This window comes from Stegodyphus dumicola, chromosome 10 (genome assembly GCF_044657685.1).
Source record: "Stegodyphus dumicola isolate Sdum_Otavi_A_Nest chromosome 10, ASM4465768v1".
NCBI lineage: Eukaryota > Metazoa > Arthropoda > Arachnida > Araneae > Eresidae > Stegodyphus > Stegodyphus dumicola.
Genome location: NC_140777.1, coordinates 182,394,770 through 182,413,644, shown reverse-complemented (window position 1 = coordinate 182,413,644; position 18,875 = coordinate 182,394,770). Strand labels below are relative to the sequence as shown.

Here is an 18,875-nt window from a genome sequence, read left to right as displayed (position 1 = left end):
GTTTCTTTTAAAACTTCAGAAATCAGCCACGAAAACATTTCAAATCTTAACTGAGGTGCATGGATATGAAACTTACTCTTGTGCATGTGTGTTTGAATGGCATAAGCAGGTTTTAAGGGCAAGGAACAAAGCATGCATGTCAGAATCAAAATTCAAGGCAATATTAACTGTCTTCTTTGACATAAATGGAATTTTAATGATTGTGTTCGCAGTGGCCAGACTGTTAATTAACACTACTACATTGAAGTACTAAAAAGATTTCATGAAAAGATTAGGGAAAAAAGGCCACAGTTGTGGCATGATGGATGGCTGTTGTACCGGGACAATGCAACCGCTCACCCGGCCCTATCTGTCAAGCAGTTTCTGACCAGCAAAAACATTACTGTGATGGGGCATCCTTCTTATTCCCGATTTGGATCCATGTGACCTTTTTTCATTTCCTAAAGTTAAATCTTGCTTAAAGGGAAGCCATTTGAAGAGGTTGATGCAAAAAAGGAGAATCTCCTGAAGGGACCTTCCAAAAACTTTGTTCCAGAACGGACAAAGGCAGCACTGAATGCAGAAGTGTGTGAATGCTGAAGGGAACTACTTTGAAGGTGATAATGTCATGGAGAACTGATTCTGTATACACAATAAATTATTGGATCAGTCTCCTTTTTTCTGTATCACACCTCATATATAACCTACCACATAAATTCTAGAAGACATGCATGTCTTATTTATTAACTGTCATAATATGGTGCAAGTATTAATGATATGTACAATTTAATTTGAAAATCGTCATAAATATGAATAGTGTAATTGAAAGACAGATATAATGCACTGCCAATAGAATTCAAAATAACGGTTTTCAGAGGCAAATTCATCGAAAGTAGACACACATAATAACATATTTACTGTTTACAAATAAATGCAATATATTTTTATTCTCACAAAAATAAATAAATAAATAAAAACACAATTCCAGAAATAAAATACTACTACAGACACGTAAAAATAAATTTCTTCTATTTCAATAAACAAACATGCATAAACAATAACATGTACATTTAACACACAACAACAAATATCTTCATGGAAGCCAAAGGATGTTGTAAGCGAGCTATTCTGATTTCTATGTACAGCCCAGCTACGTTGGAAAAGAAAAACAAATGAAGCACTTTAAAAAATTAATACTTTGACTGCAAAACAGCATGCTGAATTAAATAAATAATAAAGCAAAATAATAAAACTTTTCATTCACATTCAAAAACTGCTACATATAAAAGCTAATTTTCATTTCAGGGTTTAATCAAGGTATGAACATTCCCTCTGTGATACTATATATATATATACTCTAGCATCTGCATGCCAGCCAAATATAATAATCTATCACATATACATTCAGCTAAAGTACAGAAACTTTAAAAGCTAAAAATTTGGCAAGCCAAATTCTCAAATGTGAAATAAAAATTTTAAACTTCCTAAAAATAATAACAACAGCAATAACAATTAAAGCTCATATATTAGATTAAGACTGAGTATGTTAAGATGAAAAATTTTACAGGATGATAAAAAAGTTTTCCCTAATGTGATCAACATTAATGCTATCATTCGGATGTTGTTATTGAACTGCTGATGTACTGTCCCTTTGTATATGGAAAATACAACTCTTATTGTGATCAAAATATAGAATAATATAGTCATATGGTCAAAATATATATCAGTTAATACGATTAAAATATAGAATATTTTTAACTGAAGTACAGTTGCCAAATAAGTTTAAATTGCATTATCAAAATTATCAAGCTACAGAGAAATGTCTTCACGTAATGGATTAATTTGCCAAGCATCCATGGTTTTAATTTCAGTCAACCATTTAAAATTCAGGGGGGGATAAGTTTAGCGTATATTTTCAGTAATTTCAGTGTTTTGAGTGGATCAAACACAGATCACTCTTCTTCAGGAATAAACAAAAATATCTGCATGTTGCCACCCCACCCCCGAAACAACTAGCTTTAAGTTTTACATTTGCAAGTTTTCTTCCAATAAAGGATGCCTTTCAAGTAAAGGTTAGAAGTAGAGCAGTGATCAAATAATTTCCAAAACCATTATGAACCGATCAAAAATTGCATTAAAGACATTATGAACAAAATAAAAAATAAAAGAGGTTATAGCCGAATCTTAACACACACACATACACATATAATTCCAGTTTCAATAAATCTACACCAAACTTAGCTTTTTATCCTTGAATTTTAATTGGTTGACTGAAATATATTAATTTAATTTCATATACGAGTATATAAGCTTCGCTGACAACTGGAACAAAAGAAAAATGTTACTATCCACAAATATTCCTCTTTGCCAGACTTTTCCCCTTTGCCATACATTACTTTCATGCAGGCAAATTCAGACAACAGAAATGAAGAAGGGAAACTCAGTTAGGAGGACAAGTTTAAAGCACTCATAACATTTAACAACATGCAATGACCTTTTTTTTTTTCGGGAAGAGGGGGGGGATATATAGTTAAATCAGTTAACCTTTTAATTATCTTAAATAAATCACAAGGAAAAAAAAACAATGTTATTGTATATTTGTAATTTCTAATTATAGAAGAGGAAGTTAAAGAAATACTATGAAATCTTTCAAACTTGTCTTCAAAGTAATAATGTTTTATACCCATTATTCTTCACCTAAAAAATTTAAAACTACTGCACTGCATTTAAAATTTAACCAGCTGTGGACAGATACTCTCTTGGCAGGCATCCCTATAATTATGAATTTTTTTCTCGTTTGAAAATAATATGTAATATTATTTTTATATGTAATATTATGTAATCATAAATATACAAAATCTCCACAAAGCCACATTTATCCTTAACCAAAAAAAAAAAAAAAAAAAAAAAAAAAAAATTGGTAAAATAGCTATGACATACGTAAGAATACATGGCTACTTAAAGATAGGGAGGGAGGGAGGAAGAAAAAGAGAACAGAGGAAAAAGAAAAATTAAGGTTATGAAAAGAGAAGTATAGCTATTAGAACGAACATGAATAGTGTTAACTATTTTTTATGTATCACATTATTTTTTACCAAGCAGGAGATCTTAAAAGGGCTAGTTATGTTATTTCAATTAATAAAATATTAAAAAATATACATATATAAATATAAAATTTTAATTTATAAAACTAGAAAACTAACTTGAAATAAAGTCACAAAATAAATAATTGTAGCATCTTTGTTCTAACTCTATTGACATATTATCTGATGCCTCAGTTTTAAATATTTCATTTTTAAAGAATGTCATAATAATGTAAGAAACTGGAAAATCCAGGCCTCAACTAAAAAGGAAAAAAAAAAAGAAAGAAAGAAAGAAAGGGGCAAAAAAGATAGCATTGTTAGAAGTTTTGTCTTAATAATGCAGAGATGTAAAAATAAGTGAATAATGTCAGAGCATATCCCAGATTCGGAATTTATATAAAACACATTAATCATATCCTTTTTTTCATTTAACAATACTTCACAATATGATACTTTAAATTAAAGAAATGGCTATTTTAACATAAGGGACACTTTCTTATGTTATACAAAACAAACTATTCCAAGTTTGTTTTCATATTTAACTATGTTTCCAAACATTTATATGGTTGAGCTATTGAAATAATACAGTCAACAGCTTTGTCAACGTGACTTTAGTAACATCTTAAGACTGATAATGGCTGGCAAATATTTTTTGCTTATATTTTTATTAATTTATCAGTTTAAGCAACTTCTATAATTTATTGGAATACTGAGTAAATATTAAATTTCAAACAGATATAATCTTTTGTAGATTTATTTAGGAAGCATGAAAAACCGTGATTAATAATGAATACACATTAAGATCTGTTAATCTGAATAGCAAAACAAAAAACAAAACAAAAAAATTTACAACACTGGATGCAATAGATCTATCTAGTGATAGGGCTATATACAGCAATATTATCTTTTATCACCAAAGATGGCAATTAACTAGTGGATATATTATACCATCTAGAAACTTATTTTGCTGAATGAGAAGGTACACACAGGCACTGCTAATGATAACGTAATGGCATTACATCATTTTGCTCAATGATAAAGTAATGACACTTCTTACAGATTAGTAATCACTGTTCTTATGGTACAATAAATCAAAATGCAAAATGGTACAATAAATCGCAAAATGGTACAATAAATCGCATAATACCGTGATTTGCATCACATTCTATTTCTGTACAGAAATCTATGAATACAAGTTACATAGAAAGTATGATGAATAAATCTAGACAAAAATCAAGAGACCTTTTTTTAGCAATCAAACATAATTTCACATTAAGAAAACCTGCAATAGAATCTGGATTTGTATGATACATTTTAAAGATGATATTATGATTAACCATGAGTAAAATAATCTGCCAACCTAATTGTTATAGTAGTTAGCAATACTGGATGCTGTATTGTTGATCCCACATTCAAATGCCAAAGGCTTGGATGTTTATAAGTGTCTGTGTGATGTCAAGGCACTTAAAAGTTTTCTCCAGAGATATGGTGGTAGGAGAAGAGGGATTGGAGATCCTCAGCTCTATCCCCAAGAGATGTTTTCCATCAAAATTGAGATTGAACTTCCCTTTCCTTACACGTGTAATTTCATCACTACCTATGTACTATTCGTTGATAAGATGGCTAAATGACAAATGGATATTAGCCATTTCTCATAAATGCAATAAATTGTCCATGTCCAGTTATTTGAAACAACGGCATACAAAATAATCCTAAAATTTTTCATTCCATCAGAGGAAAACTAGAAAAATACCAAATTTTAACATAACAAAATCTATCAGATCATGAAATTTAATAAATGTATTGTCGATATACATTCCAAAAGTGCTTTCACTGTTTTAACAAGTTGATCTGGTGAATCCTTCAGCTCTATTAACAAAGGTCATATATAAATATGCAAAACGTGTTTGGATTTTTTTTTTTTTTTTTGTGTGTGTGTGTGTGTGTGTGTGTGAGTGATAGCGCACAGATAGCGATAGTACAACTAACTATACAATCTAAGGTTAACATATAAATACCAAACTGGCCCAAGTATAAGCTGCATCCTGAAATTTGAAGGACCAGAAAAAAAAAAAAAAAAAGGAGAGAGAAAAGATGATCCCTGAATGATAAGCTGGAGGGAAGGGGGGAAAACATTAAATAGTAAAACAAATCTAAAAGATTTCAGATTTTAATGGTTTCCCCCAGAACATTTGCTAAGATTTTTTTTACATTCTTGCTGAGCTCGCAGTTTACCAGTTAGCTACTACACTCACTCCTATTAACACCCCCCTTTTTTTTTTGTCTTTTTAGCTTTATTATTAACCCTCTGAGTGGTATGGGTTTTTGAATCTGTCATGAAGGATCTGTACTTAAACACCCTTTATTAGGTAAATTTATATATTTACTTATTTAAGTCTCTATTTTCATAAACTTACATTTATTAAGATGACATTTATATTGTTAAAGAACATATGAAAGCAAAATGTCTTAAATTATAAGCTAATATACTCCAAGTGGCAAAACATTTCATGATCCGTTATGGCACTCAGAAGATTAAGTATCATTTTCTTCATACTTATGCCATATACAATTCAACAGCAAAATTATAAAAACTTTAAAAACAGCATAGCAGATACATTTAGAATTCTGGATGCAGCGTTAAATGTTGGCATATAATTTATTTTTTTTTCCAGTCTTTGCTCAGACTGTCATACTAATGTTCAGTTTTCTTACAAAGATGACTTTACAAAACTTTTTTTTGTCTTTTTATTACTATTAACATTTTGTGGGTTTACTTTACTTATTAAATATCATGATTTTGGTGCTTACATCACATAAAATTCTATTCAACAGCAAATTCACAAAATATTTAAAAGAAACTTTTCTTTAGAATTTCCGACAGACAATCTTGTACATTGCAGATAAAAATGTTGCAGTGTTGCTTACTTTAAAATTGTTGAATTTTTAATCAAAAATTTGTTAACGTCTTACAAAATATGAAATAGATAATAATACAAATTAAAAATTTTGGAGTCCGTATGCCCATGTCCATGTGGAGGATTATGTTATTCCAAATTTGATGGCACTAGCTATCGTTGCTTTTTCACAGTGCGAGACTAATATCTCTTTTGGGCTAAAAACACCAGTAATCATTTACTGACAGACTCAAGGAAATATAATTACCAGTAGATAGATACATATCAGTATTTTATTTTATAATAAATAAATACAGCACATATATTATACAGATCATTACTGAAAAATCTGTTACAAAAATAAATATAAAACCAAAATGTATGTTATCAAGAGTGCCAACATTTTGACAATGCTATTGTTGGATAACATAACTTAATCTAAACAACATGGCCAGTTTCTAAAATGCTATCATTTCACTGTCATTATTTCAAAATGTATTTCAAATCAGCATATACAGTGAAATACATTTAACACAAAAACATATAAGACAAAACATCGGTTAACATGAAACAAACTTCTATGCATTTTCATGCATTTTTTTTTTTTTTTTTTTTTTTTTTTTTTTTTTTTTTTAAACAAGAAAATTGCTTAACACAAAAAGATTTTCCTTCTGGGAATGAACAAAATATGGAAAGCACCAGCCACACAATCGAGATTTAAGAGGAGTATGAAATGAAAGAGAGGCAGTTTCATATGTTTCGTAGAAAGGAGGCTAACTTGGCTTTGAAATACCCTTGGAATAGCCTGTGACATTAATTAACAATTAATTTTGTTTATCTAAGCTACTTTCACCCTCCGCCTCTACAAATGCCACACAAAAGCATATCATCTCTCCTCAATTGGCTTTGGAATTCGGTGACGAGTACATCGCATTGTGTGTAAAAATCACTGAGTTTGGTTCACACCAAAAGAAATGGAGAAGGAGGATATTGAAACTGAGCCGACACTTAATGAAATGCTTAAGAAAATTTCTGTATTATTGGACTGTCCTACTGCATTATCGGAAGAATTCGTTGCAGTAGATGATGATAATATGTGTACAGTTCCAATTATGGCAGACAAAGACATTTTGGAGTTTGTTCAAAGCTAAAAAAATATTACCGATGCTGATTCCGATGATGAAAACGAATTGAATAATGCAGCTCTGTTCCCATGTCATCTAAAAACATTCCAATGGTGCAATGAATAACAAAGTGGACGACACTGAACAATTTGTTGACAATTTGGTGCTAAAAAATACAATGCAAAGAAATTATTTAATTGTATTAAATTAAGTTCTTTAATTTACTAAAAATTTGTATTAAATTAAGTTCTTGTCGATGTTTTTGTTTCATTGATTTTTTTTTTTTAAATACATGCATATATATGTATATTTATGTGTAAATAAAATGTACTCTAATAAACTTAATTTTGTTGAATATATATTTTTTTTCCCAATATCCTTTAACATAAAATTCTTTTAACATGATAAAATATTTCAGCCCTCTCAGTTTTGTGTTAAATGATTTACACTGCATTTAACTGCATATCATATGAGAAAATGTAATCCTTTTTGTAAGGTAGTGGATATAACATGAATCCTTATTTTTCACAATCAAAATTCTTCAGATAAAATGTGCAGCTTATATTTAAGCCAACATGATATACTACCAGCAAATGATTAGATCTAAAAAAAGTTTAGTTTCCTTAATTTAATCAAAGAAAAAAATTCATATGATAATAGTAAGTTACAATTATAGCAAGATATACAATAAAATTAAATTAAGTTATAGATTAAGTAATATGTTAATTATAGGTTAAGCAATAGTTTATACAATAACAGTAAGTTAAAATTAAACATTCACAAACTTATTTTTCTATTTAAAATTGATAAAGGAATTAACTTAATAATTTTTGGGTAAATGCATTTCATTCCAATATTGAAAAGTAAACCATTGAATAATCAATATTTAGATAATTTTACACTTTAATGTGCATTTATTTTTCTACAGTGCTCAAAGCTACTTCGGGATGAGGCTAAATTTTTAAAACAAATTCAATTAAGAATATTATAAGAAACTGATATAGTATCACCATTATGGTCGCTTTCAGATTTAAAAATGTTGTTAATATTATCATCTGCGAGACAAATGCATTTTACTTTTAAAAACAACTTAGTTGACACAAAGATTTAGTTTATTATCAAAATAACAGAGAGCATTCTAACAATTTTCCTAAATGTTTCCTGTTTCATATAGGGAAAAAATAGAAGAATTTTTAGTTTAATTCTTTCTTATTTATCATGAAAATAAGTCACTAAAATAAATTATAACATAAATCTTACTTAATGCATTAGCATAAAACAGAACATTTGCACAAATACTAATACAATAATAAAAACTATAACTGATATATTTCAGTGGTTTATAAATATAATCGTGCGACTAAATTCTGTATGAATAAATTTGCAAATAAAAAGCAATATAAAGAAGCTACATTTTGCACTGAGATGTTCAATGAAATTGTATGATTTGAAATTATTTGAAACAATATGGAGCATTCTGCTTAAATTTGAAACATAAAAAATACTATACATAGAAAAATTACATAGCAATTTATACCCGGAGACTAAACAATTTACATTGGTCAAACTAAGACAGCCTCAAAATTTTGTGTTAAGGAACATGAGGCATATGTTAGAAAAAAAGGAAACACAGAAGTTCTCTGTTGCCCCCCATTGTTGGTTCGAAAATCATACTTTCGATTTTTCTGCAGCCAAAAATTATTTAAAAAAAAAAAAAAAAAAAAAAACCTGTTCCATTCGTTAATTAGATTTTCTAGAGGCGTTTTACATTCAAAAAATTCTTTCTGTTCTAGTTAACAACCCTAACTCCAAACCATCTTTGCCTTCAGCCTTTAAGCAAATTATATTTTAGTTCTTGTTTCATCAATAGATGGTGCCAGTAGCTTAACTCCTGTCCAGCCATTCTTAGTTTATCTAATCACTATATCTTCTGATTCATTTGCACCTGGCAGCTGAGAATGATGGTTCAGTAAAACCATCGAAACTGGTCCTGTGAAAATTTGCAAATATTACGCTGATATTATTGTTTGATATCTAAATTAACACATTTAATGTGTCCAAAAGTGCTGCTTAAAATCATGCTTACACATACTTCAGTGCATCCCATAACTCATTTCTTTAATTTTACCACCTATTATACTCACAGACAAACCTATAAACACAAGAGTAAGAAACATGATCACAAGAGTTTGAAAAAGTATCATACATAGAAAATTCTTTCAAAAGTTTTCAGAGAACTCATTAAAAAAAATGCATCAAAATTCACAATATCTTTAAAAATATTCCCATAAAAGATACTGAACTTGCTTGTGAAGAAATATGTTTAACAGTACTTTGAAGTCATAAAGATAATTATATTCAAACATCAAAAATACCAAAGGACTGTGTGATAAAAATCTGACAAATCCCAAGCATTCTGATTTGAAATGATACGGGAAGAATTGCACATAAATGATTTGTGAGTGACAAATTCTTACAAACTGAAATATTGACAAATGCAAAAGTGTAAAAGAAATCAATCAAGATGAAATAGCAAGAAATAAATCTACAACAGAAATCTAACATGTCAGCCTAAAACATGTTTCATTCAGAAAAAAGCATATTTGAAGCTGAGGTTAGATATTCAGAAAACAGAATATATCATTCATCTTGCATTGAAATAATGGTTAAAGAAATAGATAGACTTTCCGTTACCCTCCCCCCCAAAAAAAAATTATTACTTATTTATATTACATGCAAATATTAATTAATCCTTAATTAAATTGCATTTCTTTTTGGATAAACAAATCTGTTTTATGCAACTTGTAATTTCAACATTAATGAATAAAAAAAAAACTGAGATTTAGTTACATATCAAAAAGTAAAATACTGAAATAAAATCAGAATTAGCATGATCCTCACTTTGTAAATGCTAAGTTACAGTTGAACGTGAAGAATTTGAAGAACTGATAAGCAAATAACGGCTTGAGTTTGTGTGACAGGAAACAACAAGATGGAAGGGTAAATAACCATCTATTATTCAAATAAGATTTATCAGAACTCCTTGAAGTGTACAATAAAAGCCAACACTTGAGCTTGAACTTAAGAGGCTAAGAATTAAACTAAAACTAATCTAAAAAGATATAGCTGAAGCTATCAAAATTCTAACTGAGTTGGCCCCTTAACAGTAATTGATTACGAAGCTATCAAGGGCCTAATGTATGGCCGAGCATAATAATAGCTTAAAAGAGAGTAGCCTAAAAAGGTGGACGCGAGCAGACAGGATGCCTGGTAACTCTCTCACTAAGACCGAAGAAATTCGCAGTTAAATACCACTCTTCCTCATTATGTATTCAGACGTGATTCTAAAACTACGTTCTGGCCGGAAGTAGTAAGTTGAAGTTCAGAATCGACAGGAAAGGAACTTAAAATTTAACTGTCAATAAAATTAACATAATCCTTACAAGCAGAAAGTATTAAACCATCTCTTACATAATTATTTATTAATATCTTATTTCTCAATGACGAAGTCTCTTCTTATTTCATATCAATAATATAAATAACAGATTAACAGCTTCTTATTTCATATCAATAATATAAATAACAGCTTAACGTTAAATACTGAAATAGAATTCACTTTTTTAACAAATCACTTTTTTGTTAATAATTAAATTATATTTTTCCCTTCAAAAGCTTTCTTATTCACTATTTAACTACAAAAGTTGTAAAATTTCAGTAATGTTTGATTAACTCCATATTCAGCACAACGTTAACTAAATAAGCTTGAGTTTCAAATTGAATCAAAAGAAAACTAAACAAGAAGACATATTTTATAAGAAATTTTAAATAATTTTCAGCATAAAAATACACTAATGTCTCAAGAACCAAAATACTTCATAGCGTATCCAAAAAAAAAAAAAAAAGACTAAGAAAACTTTCAAAAACTAAATTTCTAAATGATATTTTTCAAGCAAAATCTTTGAAAGTAATTTCAGAATGTAATATTATTCATTAAAAGCATCACTATTTTCTTATTTAAAAAATCTACAGATTGCTCTATGGCATATATAATTTAATATGTAAAAAAAAATAGCACAAAATTTTATATTTAAATTTAGACAAAAATTACTCTTGAATATCACTTAATCTCTTAACTAATTTATATATCATTAAATTTGTCTTTTGTTGTTTTGTTTAAACATAATTTTATGATTGATTACATCAGTGGCATGGTTTAAAACTTCAATCCATATTTTTGAAACCTCAACTCAAAAAAATAATTATTCGCACATGCCTTAAATCCCCAAATACTGAAAAATTTATATATAATACCTAATCACAACTAATGCATGTTCAAGTGAAAATGGGTGTGTTTCCAACATACAAAATTTAGAATAAAATAATTAAATTTTTCCTAAATTTCAAGAATTTTTTTAAAAAATACATCAATATACTTGCCAGAATAGTAAAACTGTTTTAGCTAATATGGTAATTACTGGTACTCAGAACAAACACATTAAATGTATCAAAATTGCTTGCAATTTTAAAACAAAAGCCACTTTTTATATAAAGTGCCTCTTATTATAAATAATAGTCCATCCAATACACAAATATCTTACAGCAGAAGCGAATTCAATAGAACTCCTTCAATTCTAATATCAATATTGTTTTCTTACTAGAATTTGAACTTTTATATTTAGCAACTTGATTAACCCATATATAAAATATATCAGCAAGAGGAAATGTAACCAACCAGGTTAAATAAACTTTAAATGTAATTATTTAAGTATTTGATCATTATTATTATTTCAAGTACTTTCTGTTAATGGTGCTGCAATTGCCAAATGTGCACCAAAGTGACAAACCTAATTATATCCTAGCCTCATAAACAGCAGTGCAGTTATAATATATATAGTGCTTAATGTGCAAAATGCTAAATTTGTGCAATTTTCTAATGTTTCTTAAGAAAAAACAGATCGCTGTATGCAATATTCCATGTACACTGCACCAAAAAAAGGGGACAGTTCTATATCTCCCATTCTACTGGGCTGACTGACGAAATTCAAATTGTGTTTTTCATGTCTCGAAAGCATGACTTAGAATATATATTAGATTTATATATAGCATTGCTCTAACACATGTATTTTGATATAAAATGATACTTTTTCGGAAATAACAAATTTTTTCCCATATTTAGATTTTACGTTCCAAATTATGCCTAAATATTAAATTTGGTAAAATTTGGTACAAAATTTACAAAGAAATTCAAAAATTTAACTTCCTGCATTTTTTTTAGTTTCTGCCAATAATAATTCACTCGGTGAACTTAATACATGGCAACCTATTTTCCTTCCCTTCCATTGTGCAGAAGCATAAAACAATCACATCCTTCCTACCTTTTTACATTGTGGATGAGCGGAAAAAAAGTCACATCGTTCCAACTTTCAAATAATTTTAGCAAAGTGCCTAAACCACATCTGATGTTATCATCACTTTCAACAAATACAGCAAATTTCAAATCGTGCTAATATATAAATTCAGGTATATCTTCAGAAATTTTGAATAAAAAATTCTAATTTTTTGCAGGTATGCTTAGAAATACATCTACTTTAAGAAGATGGTAAAAATTTTATGAGTTATACTTCAAAATTATTTTAAAAAAATTTATAAAAATTATTTTAAAATACAAATTTTTAAAATAAATCATAAAAAATGGGCGAATTTTGTTTGGAATGAACCTAAATTTTGAAATGTGAAAGGAAGAATAAAAAAATAATAATAAAAAAGAGATATTAATAAATATACATTAAATTAATTAACATTTGTGCGATCTATTTGTGTGATTTTTACAAAACTTGGCAGTTTGGCATAATTTGAGTTGTAGAATCAAAATACGGAAAAAAAATTGGCATCTCATTTCAGAAGAAGTCCGATTTTGTATCAAAAGACCTATATTAGAATAATGCTATATATAAATCTAACACATATCCTAAGTCACGCTTTTGAGACATGAAAAACGCAAATTGAATTTCATCATAAAACTGTAACCCCCCCTTTTTTTGTGCAGTGTACATGATTGTTCTTATTTAAAAGAAAAATCAGAGAATTGCACATATTCAGCATAGCACATAGCCTCGGCACAGTATACATTGAACAATATCTATATTACATTACATTAACTATATATAAAATAATTATTCTTTCCGTATGTCATTAGTGTCATTAAGGCTTTATGTGTCATTAGGATCACTGCCATCCAGATAGATTTTGTGCCAGTGTTTATGTTTGGTGCTAAACAATGTCTTGTTAGCAGAAAAGTATCTCATTTTTTTTTAATGAGGATCATGAAAGTAGATAAAAATGCCTTTTAAGCTATGAACACATATTAATTTGTATTGGTTTTACTTTTTAAATCCTATTAATGTCATAATTGCTGTTAACTATAATCTTCAAAAACATACCTCATGCTATTTTATTTCATAGACCACTGTTCTGGTAAATCACATGTAATAGTTTAGAAACTTTGACTGTTGCATTGCAATCTAAGTTGGCAAAACCAGATATTCGCGATAGGTTATATAACTTTAAATTATAATTGGTTTCAATATTTTATGTTAAAAAAAAATTGGCTAAAGTATAATGTGACATGTAATTTGTGCATGCAACAAATTATAATACATACTGTTTAACACATGGCACATGAATCTTGAGTTAATATATTAAAGCTTAAATAAAGAAATATTAAACATTTAACAATGCTTGAAAGTACAGATCATAGAACCTGTAACAAGTTATTCAGTTGACAAATACTATATCTCACCACCTTTTACATACATACTTTTACCACTTATATCTTTCTTTAACAAAACAAAACAAAACAAAAAAAACCTAGAGAATTTCATTTGTAGTATTTAAAAAAAAAGTGAAAATTAATATAAAAAAGGAATTGATTACTTTTTCCAAAATGCACACTGATATAACTTGGATATATTGATTTTTATGTTATCTGTGAATTAAGATAGCAATGATACTTTCAAATTAAACAGCTCTAAATATATTTACAGTGTTTTCTTTATGATTCTAATAGGTTGGTTCAATAACGTTATAACCTTCGATTTTCTGGTTCATGAGTTACACATATAAAGGCGTTTACTCTTGTTTAAGAAAATTAATAGCTCAATTTATGGCATATTCACTCTTCCACGACCAGCACACCTAATACGGTCTTTCATTCAAACAATAAATGATCGAGACCGCATGTTCTGTTTCTAACCTTCGCCTATAGTACAAAATAGCCTACAGAGCAGTTTCCTGAAGTGCATTATGTCAGTTCATCCTTATTGTAGACTGGCTTGTCCCAAAAGGAATCTTGAGTAGTTCCTTATCTTTAGATTAAAGATGACACAGTATACACTCAGTGGCTAATTGCAGCCCCTTTGTCAGGAAAACTAGAAACAGTATCATTTGAAACATTCACATCTCTTAGTTCATTAAAGAATGGCGGGAGAAACTGTTGTAAATCTGAAAGGGAATTTGAGATGGTTTGGAATTTTAAGCAAACAGAGGAACCTTGGCCTTCAAAGGATTAAATGCATATTTTCACAATAAAGTATAATTCAGTTTCTAAACTAAACTAAGTGGTGCAACAGCTATAGTGGGCCACAGCCTGCAGTGCCCTAAAATCTGCTTTCTTGACCTTGGGCCCCATAGTGCATCAGCATATGCCCTGGGCAAGTGGTCAGCTTGTCGCAGGACCCCGGTGTTTAATCCTCAAGCAAACTTGGTGCTCATTTTATTGACCCATTTTCAAGGGATGAAAGGCTGAGTCAACCTTGCCCAGCCCGGAGGTCGAACCCCGGACCTGTGGTGCAACTGCACAAGGCGCTAACCGCTTTGCCACTGAGCGGTTAATTCAGTTTCAGTAAGTATAATATTACAATCACAAACTTTGAAACATCTTGTAAGAAACTGCTACAATGATCACACATAAGATAAACTTACATGTGATCCTTAAATTTTCCATTGTAAAACAACATGTGCCAAACATTTTTTTGCAGAAATATATGCACCAATGTTGCCTAATGACCACCATTAAATTAAATGTTTTATTCTTACATAACTATGTTCTCTGTCACAAAATTTATGTTTTGGACAGGGCTGTGCAGACAGTAGGAAAAATGACCGACTCCGACTCCTTCATATACAGTCAAAAGTCTTTAATCCGGACATCCATAATTCGAAATGATCTATAATATGGACCGACCTCAAAGCTACAAACTTTCTGCACATGCGTCAACGCATGTGCATAATAACTTTACGCATGCACATATGCATGTGTGTTTATGTATGTATAACGGATGGTATAAGCTAAGCTAAAATTATCTAATTATCTATTTCAGTTAATGTTGCAGATTGCGTTGTTCCTTAATCTTCTAATTGGATCCGGCTTATTATTTTTTGCAGACTGTTAGAGCAATTTTATAAAAGTAAGCTTGAACTTTCGATTATGTCAAAAAGAATTTCCGATTCTGGAGCTACCAAAGGATCTACAAAGCGAAAGCATGTTTCGATGCTCATCAAACAAAAAGTAGAATTGCTGCAAAAAATGCATAAGGGCATATCCTTTGATTCTCTAATCATTCCGAAATATGTTTATCAATTCCACGCTACTCTGCGGGTGGAGGGGACGACGTGGCGCACAATGAACTGGAAGTTGATATGTCAGCACTACCCTTATCTTCAGGGCAGATGTTTTTATTTTATTCAGCTTATAATTCCTTACTGAATATAGTATTTCATCTCAATGTACTCCGTCTTTGATATGATTTAAATCAAATTCCTCGTCATTATAAATATCACGAATACACATCAAATAGTTTTCTGGTTGCAATTTTCTAATTTCGACTATGCGTAATATATGCTTTACGCATGCGCGCGTTGAAAGAAATGTTTAATAAAGTAAACAAATAAATATAAAGCTCTTTTTTTTGTAAATTTTGATACCCTTTAGATCATAATTGCTCTTTATTTCATAAATTATGGTTTCATATTTTTAATTTTATAATTTCTGCATGCCATCTTACCAGATTTAAACTGATGATCTATAATCCGGAATCGCCGAAGTCCCGATGAGTTTGCATTAAAGACCTTTGACTGTATATGTAAACATACAAACATGGGTACAGCTTATTTTTTTAATATAAAAGAAGTAGTAGATGCTACAGATAAAAATTGATGCATAGCAAATTTTTTATATTAATTAGCATTTATTATGAAATGGAAAAATTCGCATTAGTAATTTCTAAGAAACAGTAAAACTTCGGCAAGATCTTCTTTCTTAGAGGACCATACATCCGATTTGATAAACTTCAGAATTGAGAAGAGTCTTTACACACTGACTTGAGCAGAAGAGATGTTACTGTTACGGCTACTTCCTTTAACTTTTCAGGATAGACTTTTGTAAGTTCTAAAAGAGGTGTCTTGCAAGAGCAATAATATTTACCTATTTCTCCAAAGGCCGTGTATAAATCTTGTTTGCATTTTTTCATTTTTATATCTAAAGGCTCCTGGTTCTTTATTTTTATTCGTTTTGCCTTAGCTTTTTCAATATTATCCAAATATTTCTCAAAATCTAATTCATCAGTGTAGGAAGATGACAGAGACTCAGTTGCAATATCTGCAGTTTAACTGTCCTGATTTGAATAACCCATTTGTTCTGAGAATAATTTCATTCTTAATGAAAATTCATAATGGCTTTCTTTGCCTTTTTAATTTGTTTGTCATTCAACAAAATTTGGCGTTTTGGATCTACATATATTGAACCCAGCGTGATCTTATTGTCTAGCAAACTAGTTTCTCTTTTCTTCATTGAAGAAATATCTTTTCATTTTTTCATCTTTTCTTCATTGAAGAATTTCTTCTGCAATAAACCCTCCATTTCAGAAAGAACAAACATTGCATTCTTCCAGTCTTCCCTCTTGTTAATTCTTTAGATTGCAGCTTTTTGGTGGCTATATACAATATAGAAAGAAGAGTTTCCAATTCTGCAAGATCATTCCACAGTCTTTCTGTTACTGAAACATTAGGGTTATCTACATCTTCTAACGTTCTCATCTCCTGTTAATTCTTCAGATTGTAGCTTTTTTGTGGCTATATATGGTGTTGAAAGAAGGATTTTGAGTTCTGCAAGATCATTCCAGTCTTTCTGTTAGTGAAATATTAGGGTTATTTACCTCTTCTGAAAAAGTTCTTAATCCTAACAACCACTATATCATCAAATACGTACTTCTCCATTGCATTGCTCCTTTTTCTGCATGCTTCCTAAGAATGGCATCCATTTTGGGAGTTCTTGCTGCTTACCTCAATTCACCAATGAGATTAGTAACTAAGAATCAGTTTAATCAATAATGGCAAATATCACATCCATCCTGCTCCCTTTTATTTATTTACTAATATGTCAATAAAATAGAAAATAACTATTTATTAATGTATATAGTCCATAAATAAAAATATTAACTCAGTTTGCCATTAATTGTTTTCAATCAACTTTAATTTCATTTCAAATTCAAACTGTTCAACAAAAACTGGAGTCAGAGTTGACGTGTTTTTTAGCGACTCCAACTCCGACTCCTTTTACCCAAAAATCTACCCGATTCAGACTCCATGACTCCGACTCCACAGCCCTGGTTTTGGAAAACAAAAAGGGTGTCATTTTATTGTGTTCAATCATTTTTAAAATAACTAACCTTCTTATGTTTTTAAATAAATTCTACCACAATAAATATGACCAAATCATGAAAGTACAGTTTCTTGCTGATGCATATTCTTTTTAGAGAATGTTTGGCAGATGCTGTCTTATAACAGAAAATATCCACTTTTATTTTTTATTTTTTTTTATTATTTTTTTGATTATATTATTAGCCACAGGAAAATCAACAGGTCTTCGGTATTTCTCATGTATCAACAGTTTCACAGGAATTCCACCAAAATATTATAAATGAAATACAAAAGCTTACTTCACTGTTGAGGTAACTAAGGCCAGAAAGGGAAGGGCTGTTCTCCCATTTACATGCAATCTGTAAAGTTTCTGCTGTTTTCTGTTGTATACTTTTAGTTTCATCGAGCAGAGTAATTTCATAAAATTCTTGAATATCTATAAACAGACAAATAAAATTATATTCTCAAAAACTAAAAATGTGTAAAAAATCTACATGGTACTATTACAAATTGGTTATTGTCACAAATCTGTAATCACTAGGATATTGGCAGTCAAGGCAGATTAAATTTCGTTATTATTTCAATTGACATTGTGGCCAGAATTCACTTGGCACTCTTACCTATTCAAGACCATTTATATTGGTACTGTTGTGATAGAAAGTGAGCAGAACAAAACAGAACTTAACGGGAAGAGAGGTGGAAGCTTAAGTGTGCAATTATCCGATACAGTGCTCACAAAGAGAGGTTTTTTTTTTTTTTTTTTTTTTTTTAAGGTTGTGTATTATTAAGAGAAAAGTTTCTGTTCACAAAATTTTGAGTTCATGTTCCGAATTAGCTACATTGTCAGTGTTATGCAAGCCATGTATTTAAGCCTATTATAATAATGTTTTTCTATGATACGAAGAATAGAAAAGATTTAAATTTTGCCAAGAAAACTCAATTCAAAATGCCTTTTTAGGCAACTGATCAATTTTTTAATAATTCATGATGAACTTAATACCTAAATTAATATCATTAACTAAGTTAATGCTATAAATCAAAAATGTTTTCAGAACTCAGTTGTCAATGCCTGGATCAAGGACGCAGACCAGGGAAGA

General features: G+C 29.7%; 1 protein-coding gene across 6 annotated transcripts in view; it reads right to left on the bottom strand.

Annotated features, from left to right (window-relative positions):
• LOC118193858 (disks large homolog 1-like) overlaps positions 1-18,875 on the bottom strand; it is an 816,267-nt gene that overhangs the window by 768,830 nt on the left and 28,562 nt on the right. For all 6 annotated transcript variants that reach the window (XM_085825973.1, XM_085825976.1, XM_085825974.1 and 3 more), the window contains exon 4: positions 18,078-18,214. In XM_085825973.1, coding sequence (XP_085682099.1) covers positions 18,078-18,214 — 137 coding nt within the window. The remainder of the gene's footprint in view (positions 1-18,077; positions 18,215-18,875) is intronic.